The 22,804-nt window shown below is 39.4% G+C and overlaps 2 protein-coding genes across 5 annotated transcripts in view; one reads left to right on the top strand and one right to left on the bottom strand.

The window, feature by feature from the left end:
• Window positions 1-4,008, top strand: part of FUCA2 (alpha-L-fucosidase 2) — a 12,549-nt gene extending 8,541 nt beyond the window's left edge. The window contains exons 6-7 of one of the 3 annotated variants that reach the window (XR_011697152.1): window positions 458-769; window positions 1,920-2,004. Coding sequence is in view for 1 of the 3 variants with exons in the window: in XM_071549216.1 (XP_071405317.1) it covers window positions 458-566; window positions 1,920-2,060 (250 nt within the window). In the remaining 2 variants the exon portion in view is untranslated. Of the gene's footprint in view, window positions 1-457; window positions 770-1,486; window positions 1,898-1,919 lie in introns of those variants that run through there. The other 2 variants (XR_011697153.1, XM_071549216.1) reach the window with 2 other exon arrangements.
• On the bottom strand, window positions 3,679-22,804 carry PEX3 (peroxisomal biogenesis factor 3). 2 transcript variants are annotated; one of them, XM_071549217.1, is made up of 12 exons: window positions 22,663-22,804; window positions 14,630-14,761; window positions 13,187-13,268; window positions 11,004-11,047; window positions 9,773-9,897; window positions 8,077-8,143; window positions 7,923-7,977; window positions 7,521-7,677; window positions 6,581-6,651; window positions 5,675-5,797; window positions 4,394-4,490; window positions 3,679-4,005 (listed from the first exon to the last, which is right to left on the bottom strand). In XM_071549217.1, the coding sequence occupies exons 1-12, from the start codon at window positions 22,733-22,735 to the stop codon at window positions 3,922-3,924; spliced, it is 1,110 nt and encodes a 369-aa protein (XP_071405318.1). In that variant the 5' UTR covers window positions 22,736-22,804; the 3' UTR covers window positions 3,679-3,921. The 2 variants fall into 2 exon arrangements, with proteins under 2 accessions (XP_071405318.1, XP_071405319.1); XM_071549218.1 differs by lacking the exon at window positions 22,663-22,804 and adding an exon at window positions 15,237-15,485.

The following is a 22,804-nucleotide window of genomic DNA, read 5'->3' as shown; positions in this document are numbered from 1 at the left end:
TTTAAAAGCTAGCTATGCAAGGTGGGAGCTCTATTGTTGCACATACTCCTGTTAAATTTGTCTGTATGTTGGTGTACAGATGTGAATTACCATGTTTTCCTGAATATAACGCCCAAGTCTCTGTTAATGATTACTCCTCCCCTGCAAGTACCTCCTTCCTATATGGCTGAGCAACAGTGAGTTACCTGTGTTCTAAAGTTACTACAGATGTTTACCTCCAAATTCAGTTCTGTAATAGCTTCCATTACCTCTTGCTTGTTGGAACACATTTCTAAGGAACAATATGTTATTAAAAGGTATAAATCATCTGAAAAGATGGTTATGTGTGTGAAAATGTAATTAAAAGTGACTTTCAAATCCATTTTTCCACTCTTGAAAGCACTCTTATGTATCACTTAAGAAAATTTAGGCAAATAGGAAAAACTGACATGCATTTCTGTTTCCCGTTTCCAACCAGGTACACTTTCAGCCCTAAAGAAGGGACAGTCAATGCTATCTTCCTTAACTGGCCAGTCTCTGGAACTCTGGAACTTGGTGAGCCACAGGCTAAGCTTGGAGAAACACAGGTAAAGGATAGCACACAACATACATGCCCCCCACTTCCTTCTAAGATTTGTCATGTTCCATTCTGTTTATTGAAGGTTCTGGTATCTTTGGGAATGCATAGCTCTTAGGACAGCGTACATTGGAAGAGACCCAGCAAAATACTTGTTTTACTTCTGGGATGTCCTTGTCATAATCCTTCAAGTGAGATGCTTCTCCAGCAAAGGTAGACTGAGATGTTGCTGGGCTGTTTTAGCTTGCAAACTAAGAATCCTAGAGGCCAAGTAACAGGGAAAAAACTGTGCTGCCCCTCCTGTTTCCATTGTAGACTCTTAACTCAGCATGACTTTGCTTTGTAAGTAGCTGTCCTCATGACTTTGGTGATGTTGGAGTTGCTGTAATGGTGCAGTTGTTTCAAGTCAAAGTCTTGCACAAAGGGAATGCACAAAGAGATTTCTGTTACCCAGGGAGACTAAACAACAAGCCAGTGTGACCCTAGATGTCCATCGTATACCAAGCAGATGTCAGAAGTTGAGGACACTGATGCCACAACTACTCTAGAAGTAGTGTAGCCCAGTGGAAGCAAAAGCACAGAGTTGTTACCAACTTCTAAGGGAGAGATTCACTTTGGCTTAGGTGTGTTGTGGTCTCATGCACTGGATGCCCATTAGCTGCTGAAATGCATTAGGGGTGTTTCTGGGCTGCCACTTCTGGTCTAGTTCCATATGAAAGTAGTCTGACAGGTGCCAACACAGCTCTGTGATAAGGAAGAGCATCATTTTAGAAGTGATGGAGATGTATCTTGACTCTTGAAGAGGCAGCTAGACTCTATGTGCACAAGAAAATACTGTTGCTGAGCTGTAGAGACTGGTCTTCAGCTGCTCCAGCATAGCATGTCATCAGCTGCCTAAGTGTCACCATAAACCTATTTGTGTGCTTTTAGTGGGAGTGATTCTTCAGGTCAGACTCCTTGAGATACCTGGCTGCACTCTAACAGTGATGCTCATTCAAGACTACAAGTTCCACCATGGGAAGCAGACATTTCAGAAATAGGTGATACAAAGCTCTGTACTGTGGCATCTAGATCCCTTCTTAGACCTAAATCCCATCCCAAATACTTCTGAAAGGTGCTTATTTACCTTCTACAGCCCTAAGTACTTCTCAATGTACAGTGTTACTAGCTTTATTACTTGCACTTACGTCTCTATTTTGCAAGTATTTTTCCATTGCCTTTAATAATCAGCACTCTTTTGGTTGGCATTTAAGGATAATTGGTTAGTAAGGTAGCTATAGATCAACATTTATTTTGTCAATATTGCAAATATATGCACTTTGAAAAGTCATTGTTCTAATTATGGTGTATGTTTCTATCTTAGGTAAAGCTGGCTGGCTACAAGGAACTGCTGAAATGGGTTGCACTGGGAGAAAAGGGACTCATTATAGCTCTACCTCAATTAACTCCTAAGCAATTGCCTTGCCAGTGGGGCTGGACTTTACAACTGACTGCCATAAATTGAACCACAGTCTGCTGGAGCCCTGGCTAGCAGGGAATGCTGATGATTTGCTGTTTCTCATCACTGGTTTTGAATTTACTTGCCTATAAAAACACCAATAAATTCACTTTTTTAATGAAAGGTGGGCTGTTATTAAGGAATGGAACAAACATCAACATGAAGACCAGCACTAGACAGGACATCCTCTGCGTATATTTTGCTCTTTTGAACTTGGGTGAAAAACTGAGCAGCTAATGCGACCTCTCAACTCCTTTTAGTCAGTTTCTGGCCAAGTTATGTGAAGGATGGGGGAAACAGGCACCAGATTTTTAGAGCAAAGAGAAAGACCAAAGCTCAAGCCAGTGTTCAAGTGCATGTAAGTCAATTGTACACCCTCTGTAATGCAAGAACCCTAACTTCTACAAAGGTGCACAGTGAAAACTGAGTTTCAGAGAAAAGAATAAACTTTTTCCAGGTGTGTGCAACAACTGGTAGCTGGCAGTTTCAGCTGAGTAGGGTAACATCTGCAAGAACAGGCCTTGTAATGGTTAGGAATTCATCATAAATGCATGGAGGTAATGCATATGTACATCATCCCTTCTCATAATGGAAGTAATTAATTTTACATATTCCTACTCTTGAGTAATTCTATCCATTATCAGGACACAGGTGAACTGGAAAGGGTTTTTTTTCCTGTTTTGTATAATTCTACATAGGTAGAGCTTAACTCTTGTTTACAGCCGTTGTTTTCACACAATCACCAGGGTGCCTTCTATGGACTACTAAAACATATACTTCAATGACTTAACTCTCAAAAAAAGAGAAATTATGAGGAGTGGCTAGGGATCTTCAACTTTGGCAGAAAGACATTTTAAACAGACAGTGGGCTGCATCCAACTTGAAAAATTTCCAAAGTCATCATGTGTCACAATTTCTTGGGCTAGACACATAATGTGAAGTTTGCCAAGAGCAGAAGAGAAAACACAACAAAAAGCATGAATTGTTTCTGCTTCAGTGTAGAGATTGAAGGTTTATTTTCTCTAAGTAATGGTACTGAGTGCAAAATTATTACTGTGTAAGTTAAATTTATTCTTTTGACTATGTCAGAATTTTGAGTGATGGGCCAGTTTGGTTATTCCCTTTCTTGCTAATAAGGTTAATACAAGCACAAATTTTACGTTAAAATATTTTATTACAGTACAGACAATTGGGCTCAAAATTAATACAAATTAAGATAAAATATTTACAAGTTAATGTGTACAGTGTAGCTGTTTGAACAGCATAAACAAGAGAACGTCTAAAAACCCACATTCCTTTAGTATTAAGTAACAAGAGAGCATGCCCCTAGCTTGTTCAAGAGGAACGTGCATCTGCTGGCAAAGGCCTTCTGAAGAATAAGAGACTTTGGAACGTTTGTACAGCTAAGGAAAAAAATTTTCCTTTATAAAAAGAAAAATCTGGGGGGAGAAGAAGAAAAAAGCATTACTTCATTCTCTCACTCTGTGCTATTCTTAGATCGCTATCATTAGTTCTTTCCAAAACTTGCACACCCCAGGCAAACAAATGGGTTTTATAGTAACCTGCTGTAATACTGCCACCAGATGCCTTTTAGATGTAATAAAATAATCAACTGAATTACAGAGAAGTTTAACCATTATTTTAATAGAAAAGTCTTTACATACAATGATTCTTTCAACAAGAATATTTTTAATGGGTGTTGGAAACATAATTCTATTAGAACAAATATGGGCTCACTCCCACATTTCTCAGAGTGTTCTTTCTGCTGGTCTGCCACTCCTACATCATTATAAAATTAACCCAAGTCTCATCAGTAGTCACAAGGGATTTGTTATAAATACACCATCTATTCCTAAAAACGTGCAGGTCATTTCTCTAGTTGCTGAGGGGTACTAAAAGCTTCATAAACATTAGCAGCAAAATCTTTCACTTGTTCCATCATCAACAGATCCTGGAAGAAATTTGAAAAATAAATTTGCTTAATTGAACACATCCACTGCCATTCTGGTTTTGCTGCAGTACAGAATGCATCATGACAAAAACACCTGGCACTTCCACAGAGACTTAACTCAAATTTCTTGCTTTAAAAAGGTTTATAAGCAGAACTGCAAGTAGAATCAAGAGACCTGTTTGTGCTTCTGCACAGTTCAGCAGAGGAAAGGGGTTCTAGAAAAACAATGTATTTTTGGAAGATAACAAAAGTACAAAAAGTTTTTTATGCCATTTGTTTCCCATTTTTTAAAGCCACCGAAAGTAAACAGAATGAAGTTATTGAAAAGAAATATACAGCATTATCTTCAAAATTTTATTTAGGATATTTAAATAAGGAAAGTTCTTACCTGAACAAAGTGACTGGGTGTTTCACTGCATACTGAATGGATCTGCCCATTTATTATTGGAATTATCTTGGCTAAAGGAAGACTGACAGTGGAAAGACTGGAAAAGAACAAAAAATACTGATTTAGACCTGCTCTGACATTGCTAGAACCACTAAACTGTGATTATTAGAATTCTAAGGAATAACTGCTTAAAAACTAAGAATTGAAAGTGCAAACTAAAACGTACAGATGAAGGGGTTTTTTCCCCATGTCAAGCCTTTCATTTAATGCAGAGAAGTACCAAAGCAAACCTCAGATGGTGTTCCTATTACACACAGTTTCACACTTGCTTTTCATGCAAGAGAATTATGGTTTAGCCAGTCTTTACATGTGTGTACATAGACAGATGACAGAAGTCCTAGTTTACAGTCTCACACTATTTCAAACTAAACCAGGCTTAGGACAGACAAACTACAGTCTTTAGAATATTTTAAGCAATGTATATATTTAAATAAAAACATGACTCTCTAAAAACCATTAGTTACTAAAATAAAAACATACATAAAGCCAGTTATTATTCAAGGTTTTAATTTTAATACTTGAGAAATAATATTTGAAGGATTTGAACTCAACTTTTGGAATTGTAACAATCTCACTGCACTGTTTGAAAGCAAAGTGAACTTCAAAATAAAAGCTATTTTAAACGGTCTTCTGGAAAGATGTAGAAAATCCTGAATGTTACTATACTTTATCAGCATCCCAGCAAAGAACCTAAAGCTCCATGGATGCTTTGGCTCCCTGTATTTGCGGGATCATGGCAATGCCCACACACATTCCTTGAGAACCACAGTAAAGTGACGGAGGCTGGGGCACACAGGGCTCATGGGCTGCAGGGGAAGGCTCTTCCTCGTGGCCTCACTGGCAGGTACTGCAGCACATCTACCAGCAGCTGCCCCCAATGGGGTAAACCCTCCCTAACCCAAGAGACAGTCTGCCTGTACAGTCTTCAGGCAAAAAGGGGAAGGTACAGGTCATCTCATTTCTAATTCTACATCTGCAAGTAATGGTGGGAAAGATACTTCATATTCTAGCTATTGCATGGTTCTTCCCACTTGTGAAACCCTCCCAGCTGCCTACCTGACCAGGGTGAGAAGAATGCAGTGATTCTTGAAGAGCAAGAAGTAGAATAATATTTCCAGCACGAGAACCTCAAGAAGGCAGGAAAATCAGTAGCCTTTTTGGAATTCACCATGAACCCAAAGCACTACTGACATGAGAACCACAACAGAAGGAAACATTTACCTATTTACAGAGCCATTCTGAGAGACGTCTTTTTCAGTAGGTCTGAAAAACTCTGCCATATTGTCCAGCAGTCGACTGAATCCTCTATTTACACATGTGCTCAAAACCGTACTGAAGTCTGGACTGAAAATAAAGATCAAAAAAGCTTTGACTCCTGGGGTTTACGTTTTCCAACTAAAAAACCTTGCAAGTATTCAGTACTACAGATATGCCTCCCCTAAGGGGGGATACATAACCCAGACAAATGCCATTAGTGTTGCCACCTCATTAAAAACCAGCTCCCTCAACAACCTAAATTCTATCCTAAGAGTACTAAAACCCAGATAAGTCTAAAGCATTCCTCACTTCTATTTCCTACTAAGTAATAACATAGAATGGACTTATCCTTAAACTGACCCCTATCCCTAGCAGCTAAATGGTAAGAATATTTGGCATTTGGCTCAATTCCCTCATATTCTGTGTTTATTATAGCAGCCTCACTTTGGTTGCTCTCTGGTAAAAGGACACATACAATCACTCTCAAAACCATGCATTACAAATAAATTCCAATAAGCTAATACCTGTGTGCACTTTATCAAATCAAGTAAATCCAATAAAATTACTTTCAATTTATCCTGCTCTAGGAGAAGAAAAGTACTCTTCTGTTCCTGTACAACTGCAGAATAGGTGAGGAAGAAATAAGTGGTCTGGCTGGGAAGGACATCCTGCATATCTCATTGCAGCCTGATTATTTCTTATATTCCAGAGCTCCCAAATTTTGAAAATCCCAGTCTACAATAAGTGAATATAAAAATAAAATGCAGAACGCTCACATTTCGCAAAGGAAAAGTTGTCAGCTTTTTGTATGAAAGTAATTGTCTCACACAGACAATAGTATGACTGTGAATACAGGATATTTTTCTATACCTTTCTAGCATATCTCTAGTTTCATTCAGTAATTTAATTGTAGCAATATCTCTTTCTGTGAGTCCACAAGCCTAGAAAGAACAAAGACACTGTTTAGTAAGTTCCATTGGTAACCTTAAGAATAAGAGTAGGAATAGAAAAGTTGTGTACCATGGAATTAAGTCAAGAGGTACAAGTCAAATCTAAAAGAAAACAATGTCATAAATAAGATTCTTTATAATTGTGTTTTAAATGGATTTTTTTATTTTTAATAAAAAAAATACTAGCAGGAAATACCAGACTAATTGAGCAGGACATTTTTCCACTTCTGACCTTCAAAACTGAAATAAACCCAACATATGAGCTTAAACTAAAGTGGTAAGTATATGTAGGGTTGAAGCTCAAGCTTCTTCTTTATGTTAGTGTAAAACCATGTGAAGAATGAATTTCTTCAATCTGTGGTGTGAAGGGAGACAAACACCTTCACAAAATACAGAAAATTAGGATTACAACTGAGATGAGATACTGTCCATTTTTCAGCCCAAAGAAAGAATGGACTCCAGCACACCACAATCTTTTGCATTAGCCAAGATGCTACAATGCTCCATGAACTTTGTCAGTATACAACTGCAAGTGATAAAATTTAGCTTAGGGCTGAGTTAAGCTGCGCTGTGTCACATCTTTTGCCACAGGCTAAAAGCAGTAACCGGGCTGCATTTCTGAGCACAAGGCTGACATTCTGAGGATGACACTTGTTTTCAATCAAATCTGACGAAAATATAGCTTTGCCTAAATTGAGAGATAAGGACACTTGATTTACGACAGAAGAGGCTTTGACATTTATTAAAGACACAGACACCATAGTAAACTAGAGGACTGTTATGCATTCTTCCCTCCCCACCAAAAAACCACCAAAAATGCAGAACAAAAAAATGTAGATGAAAGAAACTGACACAAGTACCTGGCTAGCCAAGGGGTTTTCTTCATCTGGCATCAAATAATGACATAAGGGAGAGTAAGATGCAATTTGATCTGAATCTTTATGTTCCACTACTTTCCTGATATCTTTAAGTTTCTGTTCCAGGTCCAGAAGAGACAGGGTGTGCTTAAGGGAAATACTGGAAAGGAAAAAGGATACACTGTTGATTGCAAAATGAATGATGATTTCTCTTCATACAAGTAACACGTTCACAAGTAACAGGACTCCAGTCTACTGCATTTGTTTGCACAGGCAGACACAGCCTGCTATAATAAAAACACAATTTTGAAAAAGTCAATACACCCTCTTTTACTTTATTCTCATAAAATTTATCACTTTGGGAATAGTCATCACAACAAAACACAGGGAAACACAGACTCTTACCTTCCAAAAACTTTATGCACAGCTTGTTTAACTATAGTTATTAACTCAGTCAGTCCTAGAAAAAAGAAAGCGTCAAAGTTATTCTAATGATTTGTTCAAATCTAGAAAAAAGTAGAATTTTGTAAGTGTAGTTAGCTCATAATAGGCACCATACCATCTCCTAAAAGGTGCTGAATGCTTGATAAATATTGCTGCTGAACTTCAGGGGGAGCTAGGGGTATCTGTGGGGGAAAAAACCAAAAGTTCTGTAATCTGTCAACAGTAGACAACAATGCAAAAATAATTTCAAACCAGCTGCAACCAATTTCCTTAATTTTTATAATACCCTGCAGCAGACTGATTCCCCTATGCAGGTGCAACTCTGTACCTTCTGACTCTTCCTTCCATTAACTTCTGGATCTTTCATAAGTCTTATGGCATTATTTCCTTTGGTCCTATATAGATCTCTCTTCCATCTTCAGTGGCATAGAAAACTCTTTCACTTTTCATTCATATACAGAAAAACTCTTAAAAACCTGCATTATACATGCAACTAGATCCTCCCCACCCCAGAAATCAAGCCTAGTAGAGTACATTATTTATGCTGAAACCTAACAAAAGATTAGAAGCTTTCAGAAGTGAGACAGGATCCCAATTTGCTCCAGTTAAGTGCCTCAGAGTTGGCTCTGTCTATCCACTTCTGTACTGAAAAAGTAACAGAAAGGAAACATGTTTCCAGTCCAAACTCATCCTGCTCTCGAAAAGCTTTTTAAGGTTTTACAAAATGAAGTTTGACCTTAGTCAACCCTGGCCTCCCTAATGAAAGCTTCTCTCAGACCTGCCTCGACATGCTGTTCCTTGACTCTCAGCAGGGGCTATCAAAGGGGGGCACATGAGAACTAATCGAACTTTGTATCCATTATTTTAGATGAGCTGTGCAACAATTTGCAGCTCTCACTCTCTACAGTGGGTACTTGCTTACTGTGGAATTGATCTATATTTACTGAGCAGTGTTAGATACACTGTATAAACAAAACGCCTGTCTTCTATGTTGCTGGGCCGCACCAGCAGGCATTTGGGTAGATGGCCTTTTGGAGTTCAACAAAACAGTAAAAATATCAAAGACAACATTTATTTGCTTTAATCCTAGAGAAATTAAACTGGTGGAATTCATGCATGTGCTAGGAAGACGTAAGTATTTATGTACATTTGCATACACATTTTGGAACATTCACACAGTATTACTGTGCCACAAGAAATTAAAGCAAAGAATCATAGAATTGATTGGGTTGGAAAAGACCTCCGAGATCATCAAGTCCAGCCCTTAGTCCAACTCCAGTCCATTTACCAGATCATGGCACTCAGTGCCACATCCAATCTGCATTTGAAAATCTCCAGGGATGGTGAATCCACCACCTCTCTGGGCAGGCCATTCTAAAGCCTGATTACTCTCTCTGGAAAGAATTTTTTTCTGATATCCAACTTAAATTTCCCCTGGCAGAGCTTGAGCCCGTGTCCCCTTGTCCTGTTGCTGACTGCCTGGGAGAAGAGACCGACCTCCACCTGGCCAGAACTTCCCTTCAGTCTATAACTTCCTGTTAGTGTTTAGACGTGAACAAGCAAGAAAAATGCAGACAAAAGATATTCTTCAATACTGCTAGTATTGAGTTAAGCAATAGCCTCATCAAATCATCCAAATTTGGAGTATATTAAAAAGACATCAATGTATCTTGCTTCTAGTAATGCTTCCACATTTCCCACTCTTGCAAGAAGTATTCATTCTGATACTCATAAGTTACACCCCTTTTATCTTGCACCAAATAATGCTTCCACCTCCAAGTTCTACCTTAGAAACAAACCAAGAAACTTACTGTGCCATTTTTGCTGAGCGCAGCATTATCCAGGTAGATGTAACCACCAATAATATTTAACTGGACTCGCAAAAGAACTACCAGCATACAGGTACTATACACAGCTACGATGCTTCTTGTGAAACCTTGAAAAGATAAAACAAAATAACTCCAAACTCAAAGAAATAAAGGTGAATCAAGGAAAGTGTTCTCCAAGAATCAAAAAGTGCTGATGATTTTTAAATACATAGTCACATTTCTCTTACTGGTTGTCATAACACGTTTTCACAACACATACCCAAGATGGTCATAAGTCTAATGTGCTGGAGCTAAATCTAGGGTATCCCATTTGAAGTCCTGTATTAATGTCATTGTGCACATTACAAAAGTTATTGAGAAAAATAAAAATTATACAAGTTGCTCCAGAAGGAAAATATTCACTTTATTAGGCCAGGAAATACACAGTGTATCTTAGCCCTTATCATGCAATTAAGACGCAGAAGGCATAACAGCAGCTTGAGAAAAAAGCTGCCTCAGGCAGGAGCAGCTAGGATCTAATGAAAGAAAATTAAAATTAGCATCAGCTACCAGCCAGTAGGCCAGGAGGATGTACAGAAGTGACATGAATACATATAGATGAAGGCAGAGTAGAAAAGACACAAGAAGGAAGGTGTAAGTTCAAAAGTAGGATCTGTAAGGGCCTTGTGGAAAGGAGAAAAAAAAAACAAAAGAAAGGAAAACCATAACAATGGTATTTCGCAACTTAATTATCTGACCTTCTTGGTTTTCCTTCACTGCTTCTTTAGCCAATAAATAAGAAGATGAACCAAAAGGCTCCTGACCACTGCTATGGTGGTTCCCTCCAACAGGCACAAAAAGAGGAAAGTGCTGGCTGTGCAAGAGCTGGCCTGCATTCCTGACTGCCATTTTCCACTAAGTTCAGCACAGAATTTCTGAAAAGCTAGTTTGATCTTTTTGTGGTGACACAGAAAGGTCTCACAAAGTTTTCTCGAGCTGAGTAACATGAAGGTCAATAACATTCTTCACCTTAGTCTCCAAGCTAAGAAAGGTTCCTTCATAAGGACCCTTTGGGACAGGGGGCAGGGAGGAGGTTTGCCAGGTAGTGTGTTACACTAGTTTCACATCTACTGAAACAACAACCCAGTGTAAAGTGTACTTTGTAAATGGCGTGAAAGACATTTTAAATTTAAGCTAAACAATTATGCAGATGTAACCTCTCATTTCCACTTACTTATTATCTTTAAATCCTCCCATATTTCTAACTTGTTTGCTGGCCTGTGGGAAAAATAAATGGAAATATTAATAAGAAGTATATTTTCCTTGGAAATTAATAAATATTTTAAATTAAATAACAGTGCTCTAAGGTGAGCTCATTTAGCTACCATAATTATTCAGATCAGATTCAGGTCTATATCTATTTGCCTTATTCAAGAAAGCAGTACATAAACAACACACTATGAAGCCACAGAAAAGATATCCAAAATGTAATGTATAAATTTAGCATTTAGTCATGTCAATTACACACTTATATGATCAATTTTGAATTACTACATTAAACAATCAGGAAAACCACACTGATGGTACAAAGAGGTGTTTTTTGGAGCCTTGATTCTCTGTCTATTTAATGGAGACTTCGTTCAGCAGGGCTTTCTGTACATGCTTGCGTGTAATAAGTGAAGGATCAGCATTTCTACACCCTACTTTCTTGCAAGATTTGCCATTGCCTGAGATGAGTTTTAAGTTTATATTTCGTCATCAAAAACCAAAAAGATCATGACCATCTGTGGGAAAGAAGTCTTGCACCACCCACACAATATATGTTGATCTCTTTTCTCTGGCTGAAGTGTGTTCACTGTTTTGACCTGATCAATCCCTAAAATTTTATATATTCTGCAGTCAAAAAGCAAGACTGTAGATTGCACAGATACACTTGAACTGCCTAAGATACGTGGCATATTTAGAACTACTATCCAGAGATAACCTTAGCAGCAGAGCTAAGAGCAAGCTAACCACCCAAAACTTTCATCAGCCATTCTCACCTGTTAAGCACTGTCAGTAAAGAATGGCTACTGTGTATCTGTCATGGAAGCTATATTCTAAAAGTCACTTAGGGTAACATTTTGTAATTTCTTACGATCAGAATTAACCTTGAGGTATTTAGGACTGAGAGTTCAAATTAACCTAGACTTTACAGTAACCCAGTTTATAAAAAGAAAAATACATTTTTCACCAGAAATCATTTCTCTTTTCAGGCCCAACATCTGCACTTTGGCATTAGTTTGACCCCTATATAACTTACATAATGTCTTTTTTTAGTTCAGCACTATCAAATAATGTAAATGGCATTATATTTCTTCACTACTGACCAAAGGATTTCAACCTGTTGTAGACTATTTTGCTACACAGTCCAGAGGACATATCTGGTGATCCACAAGCTCTTTTGTTCATTCAGTTTAATTTTTCATTAAGACTCTTACTATGATAAATACATTTATTCCATTAAATTTAATTTTTCCTAATTTCTTGTTGTTTAGAGTAAATAATATTCAATTATATTTCCAAGTTCTCAGATAATTTGTTATAAAAACATTGTTCAGGCTGCAATTCCCCCTTTAAATGTCTCATTCTGTTGCCCTGTTAGGGAAGTTTCTTGACTGACATAAAGTGACTGAATTGGTAACCTATTAAATGCTGGACATCTGAAGTTATAGCTATATAAATAAACCAGTGGGAGGTAAACTAGAAAGACAGACTCGAGTGAGTCAGAAGCCCAGTGTTAACTGCCCACAAAACACTTTTACTCTGTGCCAGATGACAAGCAGTTTTCATTTAAGGTATGTTAGTATGCACTTTATGTATTTAAAAATAGGGAATTGGTTCCTGCAGTAATAAGGAAATTCAGTTTTTTTCTGACAAGGAAGCATTTCTCTTAATGTATGGCATGTGCCTATTTGTTCTACTACTAATAAAAAAATTACTTTTCATTGCTTACATCCATTTGCAACTTCATCTTGGATACTTTTCACTACTACTCAAGTCTGAACTTGAAAACATTACACAAACATCTCTGCAAACAGACCATTAGCAACTCGATACTCTGTCCTGTTTGAGTGAGGACTAGATCCTTTAAGTATTTTATCTACATAACTTAAAAGCATTTCAACAAAAAACATGGTTCTCACTGCAAAACCTTGAAGGAGACTAATTTATTGTAATGTTTGGAAAATGCCAGCCATACCTATGAAAATATATCTAACATGACACAGAATATTTACATAGTGATTTCGAAATACTTTAAGACTAGTGACTCAAGGGGACAGAGAACCAAAATCCTGCATGTTCTCTACATAATATAATTTGAAATCAACTTGTGATCAAAACAAGTGAACTTTAGCACAATTAAAATAGTCTTACCTATTTTTAAGTAGAGACGTGAGACTCTCGGAGTTTAATTGATGCATTAAGGCATCCCTCAATGTTGGAAGCATTGACAGTACTATTATTAAAAGAAAAAAAAAAAACAAACAAACAACAAACCCCATCAACATCAAAAAGAAACCCCATCATAAGCCTATCTCCAGCTCACACTCAATAGATGCTATACAGTGTATGTCCCGCTGCTCAACAGGCAAAGCTGGGAGGACAAGCAAAACAGGAAACCCCAGGAATACTGAGAAGTGCAATAAATAACCTGTGTGCCTCTTATGAGCTTGGGGATGTGCTGCCCTTACTGTTCCTACGTGTTTTTATCAGCTCTAGCTGCAGATGTCTGCTCACATACTGCATATAAATCTTCCCTCCAACTTCCCAAAAGAAAATCTGGTGAAAACCTACACTACTGCATTTCTCCAAGTGAGAAGAAAAAGATCTGAGGTTTGTTTTTTCCAACAAGAGAAACAGAGAAAGGTATGTTTAAAATGAAAGAAAGCTAGTGGGGAAAAAAGCCTTTACTTTCAGAACAGTGTCAGATCTGCTGTTATATGACAGGAATAGGAAATAGAAAACATAATAGATACTAAGAACAAAGTATGAAAAATCTTGTCAGGCATGCACGCTGCCAGAGAGAAGATACTTTGTACAAAGAAGGGTATAGACAAACTTAGTCCTCACAAGAAAATCAATCGCAGCAGTATAAAATGGAAAAGATGAAAATGAAATATCAACTGGTCAGGGTAAACAAAGTGCACAGAAAGCACTTATAGCCACTCAAGAAGCCATTAAAAATTTTAACAGAAAAAGTTGCCCAATTTGTTTTACAAAAATAGTTTTAAATGTGCTGCATTTACAAAAATGGCAAAGAACTTGTTAAACTCTACTCTGCCATCTCCTTTCCAAAAATCCTAAAACCAGTGCGGAAAGAAAAACACTTTCAACTTTTTGCTCCTCAGCTAGTCAGGTACCTTTTACCTGTGCAGGAAACTAATGGACCGATGTGCTTCTTATTTCTAAGTAAAAATAATCCACAAGGTCTCCATGTACCTATATATATACATACACATGTGCTATAATGGGCTAAAATTAATACGATAATCCTGCTGTAAATTCAGTAGTGTTTGAATCTGGATGCTGTTTTGTACCTCACTACCACATGGAGTTTAAGGCAAAAAGGTCCTGAACTGACAAAAAATTGTAACCTGCATGTATACTTGTATGATTATAGATAGATAAGGGTTCAGACATCCCCTAAAATCCCCTCAAGCCTCAGTTCTTCAGACTTTTTATTATGCAAACCAACTCTATTTATGCACCAGTTCTGAAGATTTTGAATTCATCTGTTTCTTCCATCCTGACAATATGCAGTTATGTACCCCCAAGCAACCCCACCTATCAAGAACAGTAGCTATTTCCTTTTCTTACCTGTCATATTGCACGTCCTCTGATTACTTTCAAAATGATACTGCCTTCGTGCTTGGGCAATGTATTCAGCTGCCTCTCGTTCTTGGATTTCTCTGATTTTCTTCTGCCCATATTTTCCCAGTAAATAGACTCCTACAGAGAAACAGTCATATTAAAAGATGCTTTAAAAAAGTGAGAAAGGTCCCTTCAGCCCCTTGCTTTGATCTGAAACCATAAGGGTGTATAGTGGGGTTTTTTGGGTATGTGGGTCTTGGATATTTTAATAATGATTGACAAAATAATACTTGGAAATAATGTTTTCAAAATAAACTAAAATGTCTTGAATAAGTATAAGAAAATTTCCTGAGAAAACATATCTTGCCATTCACAGAAGACATTTTGGTACTACTGCAATGTGAACAACTGAAAAGACTGAACCAAAAATGAGAAAAAATGTAGGGTAACAAAAAAAGAATAGAGGAAAAAAACATGAACGCATAGATCTGGAGATTAAAAATTAGCAGAAGGGAGAGATAAAACTCAAGTCTTAACAATCACGTGAGTGAAAAACGCAACAGGCCAACACTTCCTTCATTTGGTCCTGAAACTTCCATAGGAAGAACCTTACCTTCAGTGGGGTTTGATGTGGCTCTTCTTTTTTATCATGCACAGTTCCTACTTTCCAGCCCCACCCTTCTGCCCTTGAGGATCTGATCATCCCTCATCACTCTCACTACAAATCCCCATTTCCACAAAGAACAACCAAAATTTTTCTCTCTACATTTTCTTCTCTCCCAACATACACCCCCTTCCCCTTAGCTGCTCGTCCCACATCACCAGAGGTTCAGAGATCTCTCTAGGCTGCCCAGAGCCCTCTTAGCCTTCCTCATCTCTGCCCCATTTTCCAAGCTGTTCCTCAAGATACCACTACATCCTCTAGGCTTACCCTCAGCACCTTTGCCCACTGTAAGCTGCTTTGCCCTCCACCTCGGGCTTCTTACAACACCTCCTGTGTATCAAGTTCATCTGCTTCCTCCTGTATGCACTGGTAGCTGCAGCTACCTATTCAGGTGTGTAAAGTGCTTCCCATGTTCTCTCATGAGACAATTGGCAGTGGGACAGAGATAAAGGAAGAACCAACTCCAACAGAAAAGCCAATTGTACAAGCTGATCATGTTCTGTCTACTGTGGAGCAATACTCTTAGGTATTGAAACTCCTCTACAAAGTCTCAGCTCCAAATCTGTCAGGTCAATAACTATACACAGAAGAAGCCTGAATAGCAGATCAAGTCCTTCCTTATTTTTTCTCCACAAAATACTTCCTAAAGTTGCAAACACACAGTCACAAAGTTTTCTTCAATTTTCATATTTTACAAGTTACTATTTGAACAAATGAGGCATCTAACAGTTGAATGCTAAAAGTTTCAAAGTTACTATTATAAACCAAATCTATATAAACTAAAAAAAAGAAACCAAAACCCCACCAAAAACCAAACAAACCCCTCCCCAAGCCCCATCCAAACCCAAACTCCCCAAGATTTTGAATTCAGTACATTTTTAGGTGACTAAAACCTTTCAAAATGTTCTCCAAAACTATTATCAGTATTTCAAAAGCCTTGTCAACTTTGTACTCCAGTGGTAATGGCTGCAAAAAAATCCAGCTATTTATACTGGCATTATGTTTCCTTATAGGCAACTTCAAGCCAGATCAGTTTGGAACAACCACAGTCACTTCCATTTATTCCCCAAAAGCCTCATAAAATAGAAATGGACAAGTCTCTCTCTTGCTTCAGCATTTAGGCAAGCTGACCATTTATCATGTGGAATATTCACTCCATCAGATACAAATTTTAATATTATGGGGCCATATAAAAAATGTGATTTGATCACTAAATTGTTAACCAAAAAAGAGACTTCATAAATAAAAATTTCATTATTTTTCCCTAAAAAATAACAATTCCTGCCAAGAGTATCTACTTAGAACACAATTGACAGGATATTGATTTTTTTTTAGCTGATGTACTGAAATAGAAACAATTTTTTTAGCATTAGAAAATAATTTTTGAACACAAGATTTTTCCAATCATTTTAGCCCACCACATTTTTCACATTACATTAACAGAGTCATTTGTCCAAATGAGTACTTTTGTTTACTTTTCCCCACTCCAAAATGAATCCTTTTAACTCCAGGTTTTTTGGCAGAAAAGTTGTGAGTCCTGAATGTAGACAAGACATAGGCAGACATGCAAACAGTTCAAGAAGAATCATGTGCATGCCCTCAAGTGATATGCTGGAGCAGCAGCTTTAAGATTGAGACAACTATTTGCTCAATATCTGATTGTTAAAGCTGTGTTACTGCTCTGTACTCAGAACTGCTGTGCCTCCTTAGGGTTTAAAGTTGCAGTAGCAGTCATCCAGGTTTAACAAGGAGTTTCCAGAAAAAAACCACTTGTCTAAAACAATCACAACACCAGCTTCCAATAGTCTTATTTCTCCATCCCTCTCCTAAACTAAGCCATAACTTTGACCCATTGCTAACAGATGTTACTTACCTGGTATCATCCTCATCTTTGGGAATGCAATACATTAGAAGTTAACCAAGGTAAAAGTTGCAACATCCACAGCTTAAGTAAGTTTGGAGTTTGGTTGTCAGCAGCAGACTATCTCTGTTGCCAACTGCATGGCTTACAGGTGCCTCTAAGTCAGCTGGAGGATACAGCACCTCACTTGGAAAATTCAGGTATCAGTTGTGACAATGAACTTCCACCCACCAGTCACTCATGCCTGAAAACAGCAGCAGAGCCTTTGCAAATCTCTGGCTTATGGGACATTTCACGGAGCTGCCAACCTGGGACTTGGTCTGCATGTGTGTTCACAGTTTACTTTAGAACAACTGTGTGTATCTCTCTTAATACACGTTGCATTAATTCAGAAGACTTGAAAATAACACAGACTTCTAAGAAATCCAGAATGATGGCATCACATGAAAACCTTGTCACTTGACTTGTAAGCAGGACCAGAGAAAGCCACATCCCAAGAACTGCAATAATGTCAAATCAGCTAATGAACCTGTCAGAAACTAAACTGAAAATTTGGAAGTTTCTGTTATTATAAACAAGCAAAGCAAACACCAACATTTTACAATAGCTAATATAACTCAGTTTTACCTCTCAGTATGGGATAGGAAGTCTGCAAAAAGTGGCAGCAACAAGTTTCATAATTAACTAAACTTTTGAATAGGTGGAACTTCATACTAAATCTTTCCCGTATGTTTCATACAAAACCAGGAATTAAGAAAATTCAGAAGTAATGAGACTGCCCAAAAGATAATTCCTCCATAAACCTTTTTTTACCTTCACCCAATGCTTCTGATCTGGAGAGCTCAGAAACAGATGAGTGGCACAAACTATGATTACATCACGTGATGAAAGAACCTTTTAATACAGGAACCTCAGTAAGGATCTCAAACTACAATTTTTTAAAAACTGATCTACAAAGTGAAATGTATTTACATTTGTATTGGCTGTCTGTGCTGGATTTGATTGGGCTAGAGTTAATCTTTTTCACAGTAGCTGGTATGGGGCTGTGTTTTGGATTTGTGCTGAGAACAGTGTTGATAATACAGAGATGTTATCACTAGTGCTGAGCAGGGCTTGCACAACATCAAGGCCTTTTCTGCCTCTCACACTGCTCCACCAGGGCACAGGCAGCAGATGCACAAGGAGTTGGGAGGGGGGCACATCTTAACCCAGCCGACCAAAGGAATACCCTACATCACAGGATATCGTGCTCAGCAACCAAACTAGGGGGAAGACTGAGGGGGAGGGCACTGCTCAGGGACTGCTGGACATCGCTCAGTTCTGATTCTCTCCCTCATCCCACTGGGGAGGTTGTGGAGGGCTTGGCGGTGGTGGGCGTGTGTGGAAGGGTGAGTGAACAGCTCTGTGGTGCATTGGTTGCCAGCTGGGGTTAAACCACAACACTGTCCTACAACACTGGGAGCCCCCTGGGGTCCACAGTTCCCAGCAACACTTGGATTTCAGATACATGTGTGCTGATTAGTCTCCATAGCCCTCTTTGGCTGTAGCACTGTATATGCTCTTCCCATCTAAACTTAAGTAATGCAAATAGTTTACAAAATCTGCAGGCTCTTACATGTTCATGCTCGTAGCCTTGAAGAGGCAGGATATTTCTCCTATCACCTAAGTTATGACTTCCCTCTCCCTCAAACCTTTCTTTTCTTCACAGGTGGAATGGAGGGGTGGGAAGGTAACTAGAAGACATCAAGTTTTCGGAAAACTTCTTTACAACCCTATATAATCTCTGCCCTCACCACCATTCTTACCTCAAACAAAAAAAAAGGGGGGGGGGGAACTCTCAGTTTTAAGAGTTTTGTTATGTATAAATTGTGTGACATACATAAGCTTTCATCCTTCCAACACATAGACAGGTCTGTAAGTTGTGGTTTGTCCATAAGTTCAAGTAACCTGTGCATCAACTGACATACAACTGTCCTGTTACAGTTGAAAACCATCTTTAAAATATGCAGGCACTAAAGCCTTATTCTCTTGGCAGCACCAAGTCCCACCAAAACGCATTTAATGCCACTGTACTCAATCACAAACCAAGCCAACCTGCACTGCAAGCAGACAGACTTTTGAACTGAAATGGTGTTTTTGCAAGCCAAAGGTTGCAACAGATGAAATTCAGCAATAATTAATTCACCACTGAAATTCGAACCACACATTGCAGACACACCCTGAACTTGTTCTCTACTGCAGCAATAGAATTTCAATGGTGAATTATTTCATAATATCCACTGAAATCTACCTTGAATGCAGAGCAACAAGATAAAAACTACTTTAATCTACCTGTCCAGTAAGAACTAGTGAACCTAATGTGTCCTTGCAGCTCCATCATGTGAGCTCACTCGCTCTCTATTTTATGTATTTCTAGCAGGTTTGGTCCCAGAACACTAGATTTTGCTTGATTTAAGAGATTTAAGGTTTTTTATCATGCAATTTATTTTATATTGTTAAAAGAACAACTTCTGAAGAAAGGGTTTGTACAGGGTCTTTGCTACGTTGAGGTCTTCTCAACTCCACTCTATGATTAAGAGAAAGTCACGCCTATTTTTTATTTGGTTTTCCCCTCAATTTGAGCTGTTATTTTGTGAGGTTTGCATCTCCATAAGCAGAAAAATCTGTTGTAGTTTCGGACTGACAGAAATTACACTAGGAATGACAGTCACAGATAATACACAAGGAACCCACCTCAGTAAACAGAGGAAAAGGTACCAACCAACTCAGACTTCAGTGCAATGATTCTTCAGTAACACAACACTGATACAACCCTGAGTCAGTAAAAATGTAGAGACTCTTCTGTACTGTCCAATGAATCACTAAATAGTCACATTAATCTCTGACCATGTGCCAGTTAAAGACTTAAAATCATTAAATCCCATGATGTCCCATTTTCCTTGTTACATCCTCCTTCCCAGATTATGCACCTGCAGCTCTTAAAAAAACCCAAACACCAGAGAGACATACATTCTAGGATCTGGTATTAAATCAGCAGATTTGGCTGCTTTTCTTGAACAACTTAATCACTTTCACGTATTCTGTCCTCAAATAAAAGCAGCACATAAAGCTGTGTTCTGCCTTTCAAGATTTGGCAGTATTTTCTGGGGAAAAGTCCACTGCAGATTTCAAAATTTTGATTCATTGGTGGTGGAATTGCCATAGCTCCTGGAGTTATTTTAAAATCTGATCCATGACTAAATAGGTTGACAGCCAAAGCAGTCAAGATTCAGCTGCTGAGCACCTGTAACACAGCACTCTGCAGGACATCACTCCATCTCCCAGGCTGCCTTAAAATACCACGGTGCAAGTTGCAGCTGATGGCAGCTAATGATGTTCACTTGCTTGCAGAAGCCCCAGTTTACTTCAGTCTCAAACACAGAAAAACCAATTCTCTACAGAGTCCTCAAATCTTATATAGCCTGAGGAAATAGGTGTTTTATCCAAGCAGAAAAGGATAGCACAGTTCAATATTTTGAGTCAGAAGTTGAAATGCTTGTTAGAGGAGAAGCATCTTGGGGTTTTGTTTTGGATTTTGGATTGATCATTCTTTAAATGACTTTATTTTAGTCCATGATTATTATTTTTTTAGGTACACTTCATCCAGTCAACGGCACTTTAGTGGAAGTGACACTGACCTGTACATAAACAATACTAAATATTAGGAGAAAGCTGTAAATTCAGTGATTTTAGGTTGTTTTTCAGGCTAGCAGAAGGCATCTAGGATTTCAGGCTACTATTTTCAGGACCACAAAGAATCTCAAGCTCCCCAGTACCTGCTTTCACACTTGGACATTGATCCATGTTTACTAGTTGAAAGTGGGACAACTGATGTTTTCACTATTCCCATTTGTCCACCCAGCACTCTCACACAGAGAGTTAAGGGCAGGGGGAACACCTTGCAGGTTACAGCCAAGTGTATTAGAGCAAATCTGTTTACTTAACATGGTGGGATCTAAGTGTGGTGGTAAACAGGACACTGTGCTGCACTTGCAGAGTCACAGAACCTGCAGGTGGTGAAGTGAACTGGAGAAGCAGTCTGACCACTACTGCAGTAACCACCATCTAACCTATTATCATGTATTAATTAGCACTCTTGGGAAAACCGCAGAAGAAAGGAATGATGAAAGGATGTGGACAACACAAGAACCAAGGCAAGCCAGAAGCAGACACACTCACCTTCACAGGGGACCTCACCTGAATATATGACAAAAGGTATCACAAAAACTCTGTAGCCATCAGAATATTTAACTGTTCAGGCAAATATAAACACAAACTTTCCTTAGAATCTCTGTAAAATTGATTTCTGTGTCATTTACATTGGATGTAAGTACATCTGATGACTAAGTGTGCAAAGACATGGCTGTACCTTTTGAGAAGCATCCAATCTCCAGCTGCACAGTTATACACTTTATCATTAAACAGAGACACAGATCCAATGCGCCTTTTTAAATCCAACTCCAGCTAACAATAACAACTCCTAGTAAAGGGGGAGCTTACTAGACCATGACCACAACACAGGTTAGACAAAAGCCTTAGAGGAGAAAGAACTACTTGAAAAATTAATGCAAATCCTCTCCATGAAAGTTTTGTGTCTGCAGCCTGTCTCTATTTGTCCAAAGAAGGCCAACGAAGCCGGTGAAGGGTCTGGAGCACAAGTGTTACGAGGAGCAGCTGAGAAAGCTGGGGTTGTTTAGTCTGGAGAAGAGGAGGCTCAAGGGAGACCTTATCGCTCCCTACAACTCCCTGAAAGGTTGTATCCAGGTAAGCGTCGGCCTCTTCTCCCAGGCAATCTGACAGAACAGGAGGACACAGTTTTAAGCTGTCCCAGTGGAGGTTTAGGTTGAACATTAGGATGAATTTCTTCACAGGAAGGGTGACTAGACATTGCAATGGGCTGCCCACGAAGCGCCAAGGAGGTGGTGGAGTCACCTGTCCCTGGAGGTGTTTAATGAAAGACTGCACGGGGCACTTGGTGCCATGGAATAGCTGGCACGGTGGTGTCAGTGCTCTTTTCCAACCTAACTCTGTGAATCTGTGATATTTTGACAAGGCACCTCAATGCAAAAGTCACATATGAAAGTTGAGGCTTTCACAGCCTCCGTCCCAAGCACAGCAGCAAAATGTCATCCCTGCTGTGCGCGGTTAAACTCTTTCAAAGCAACGCGACCACTCGCCACAGAAGCGCCCGGGCAGCCCGAGTCCCTCTCTTAGGGCTTAAGGGACTACGTGCAGAGTGCCCTCCCTGCCTGTGGGGAAAGCCCTGCCGCCACCCGGGCTCTCCCCACGGCGCTCGGTGGCAGCGTTCGGTGCCCTTCCAGCCAGCGGAGACCCCGCCTGGCACGGCCGGCTCCGAGGGGCCGTTCCGGAGGGATCCGGGAGCGCTCTGCGGGGAGGCCCCGCGGACCCAGCCCCCGCCTGTCCCGCTCCTCGCATGCCCGACCCCGTCCCTCGGCCCGGCCGCTGGGCACTCACCGCCGAGGAAGGTGCCGAGGACGAGGCATTTCTTCTTGTGCCGCTTCAGGAAACTCCAGAGGGACCGTAGCATTCTGCGCGCCCGGCCCGGCCCGGCCGCCCTGGGCTCCCCGCGGCGGCGGCGGCGGCGGCGGAAGGGGCG

Source organism: Pithys albifrons, chromosome 2 (genome assembly GCF_047495875.1).
Source record: "Pithys albifrons albifrons isolate INPA30051 chromosome 2, PitAlb_v1, whole genome shotgun sequence".
Lineage (NCBI taxonomy): Eukaryota > Metazoa > Chordata > Aves > Passeriformes > Thamnophilidae > Pithys > Pithys albifrons.
This window is presented reverse-complemented; position numbering and strand designations above follow the sequence as displayed.

Coding starts and splice junctions, on each gene's coding strand:
- PEX3 (XM_071549217.1), bottom strand. CDS start 22,735: ATGCTACGGTCCCTCTGGAGTTTCCTGAAGCGGCACAAGAAGAAATGC. Junction 11,048..13,186: donor ACGTCTCTACTTAAAAATAG/GTAAGACTATTT, acceptor TTTTTCCCACAG/GCCAGCAAACAAGTTAGAAA. Junction 7,978..8,076: donor TCAGCACCTTTTAGGAGATG/GTATGGTGCCTA, acceptor TCTTTTTTCTAG/GACTGACTGAGTTAATAACT.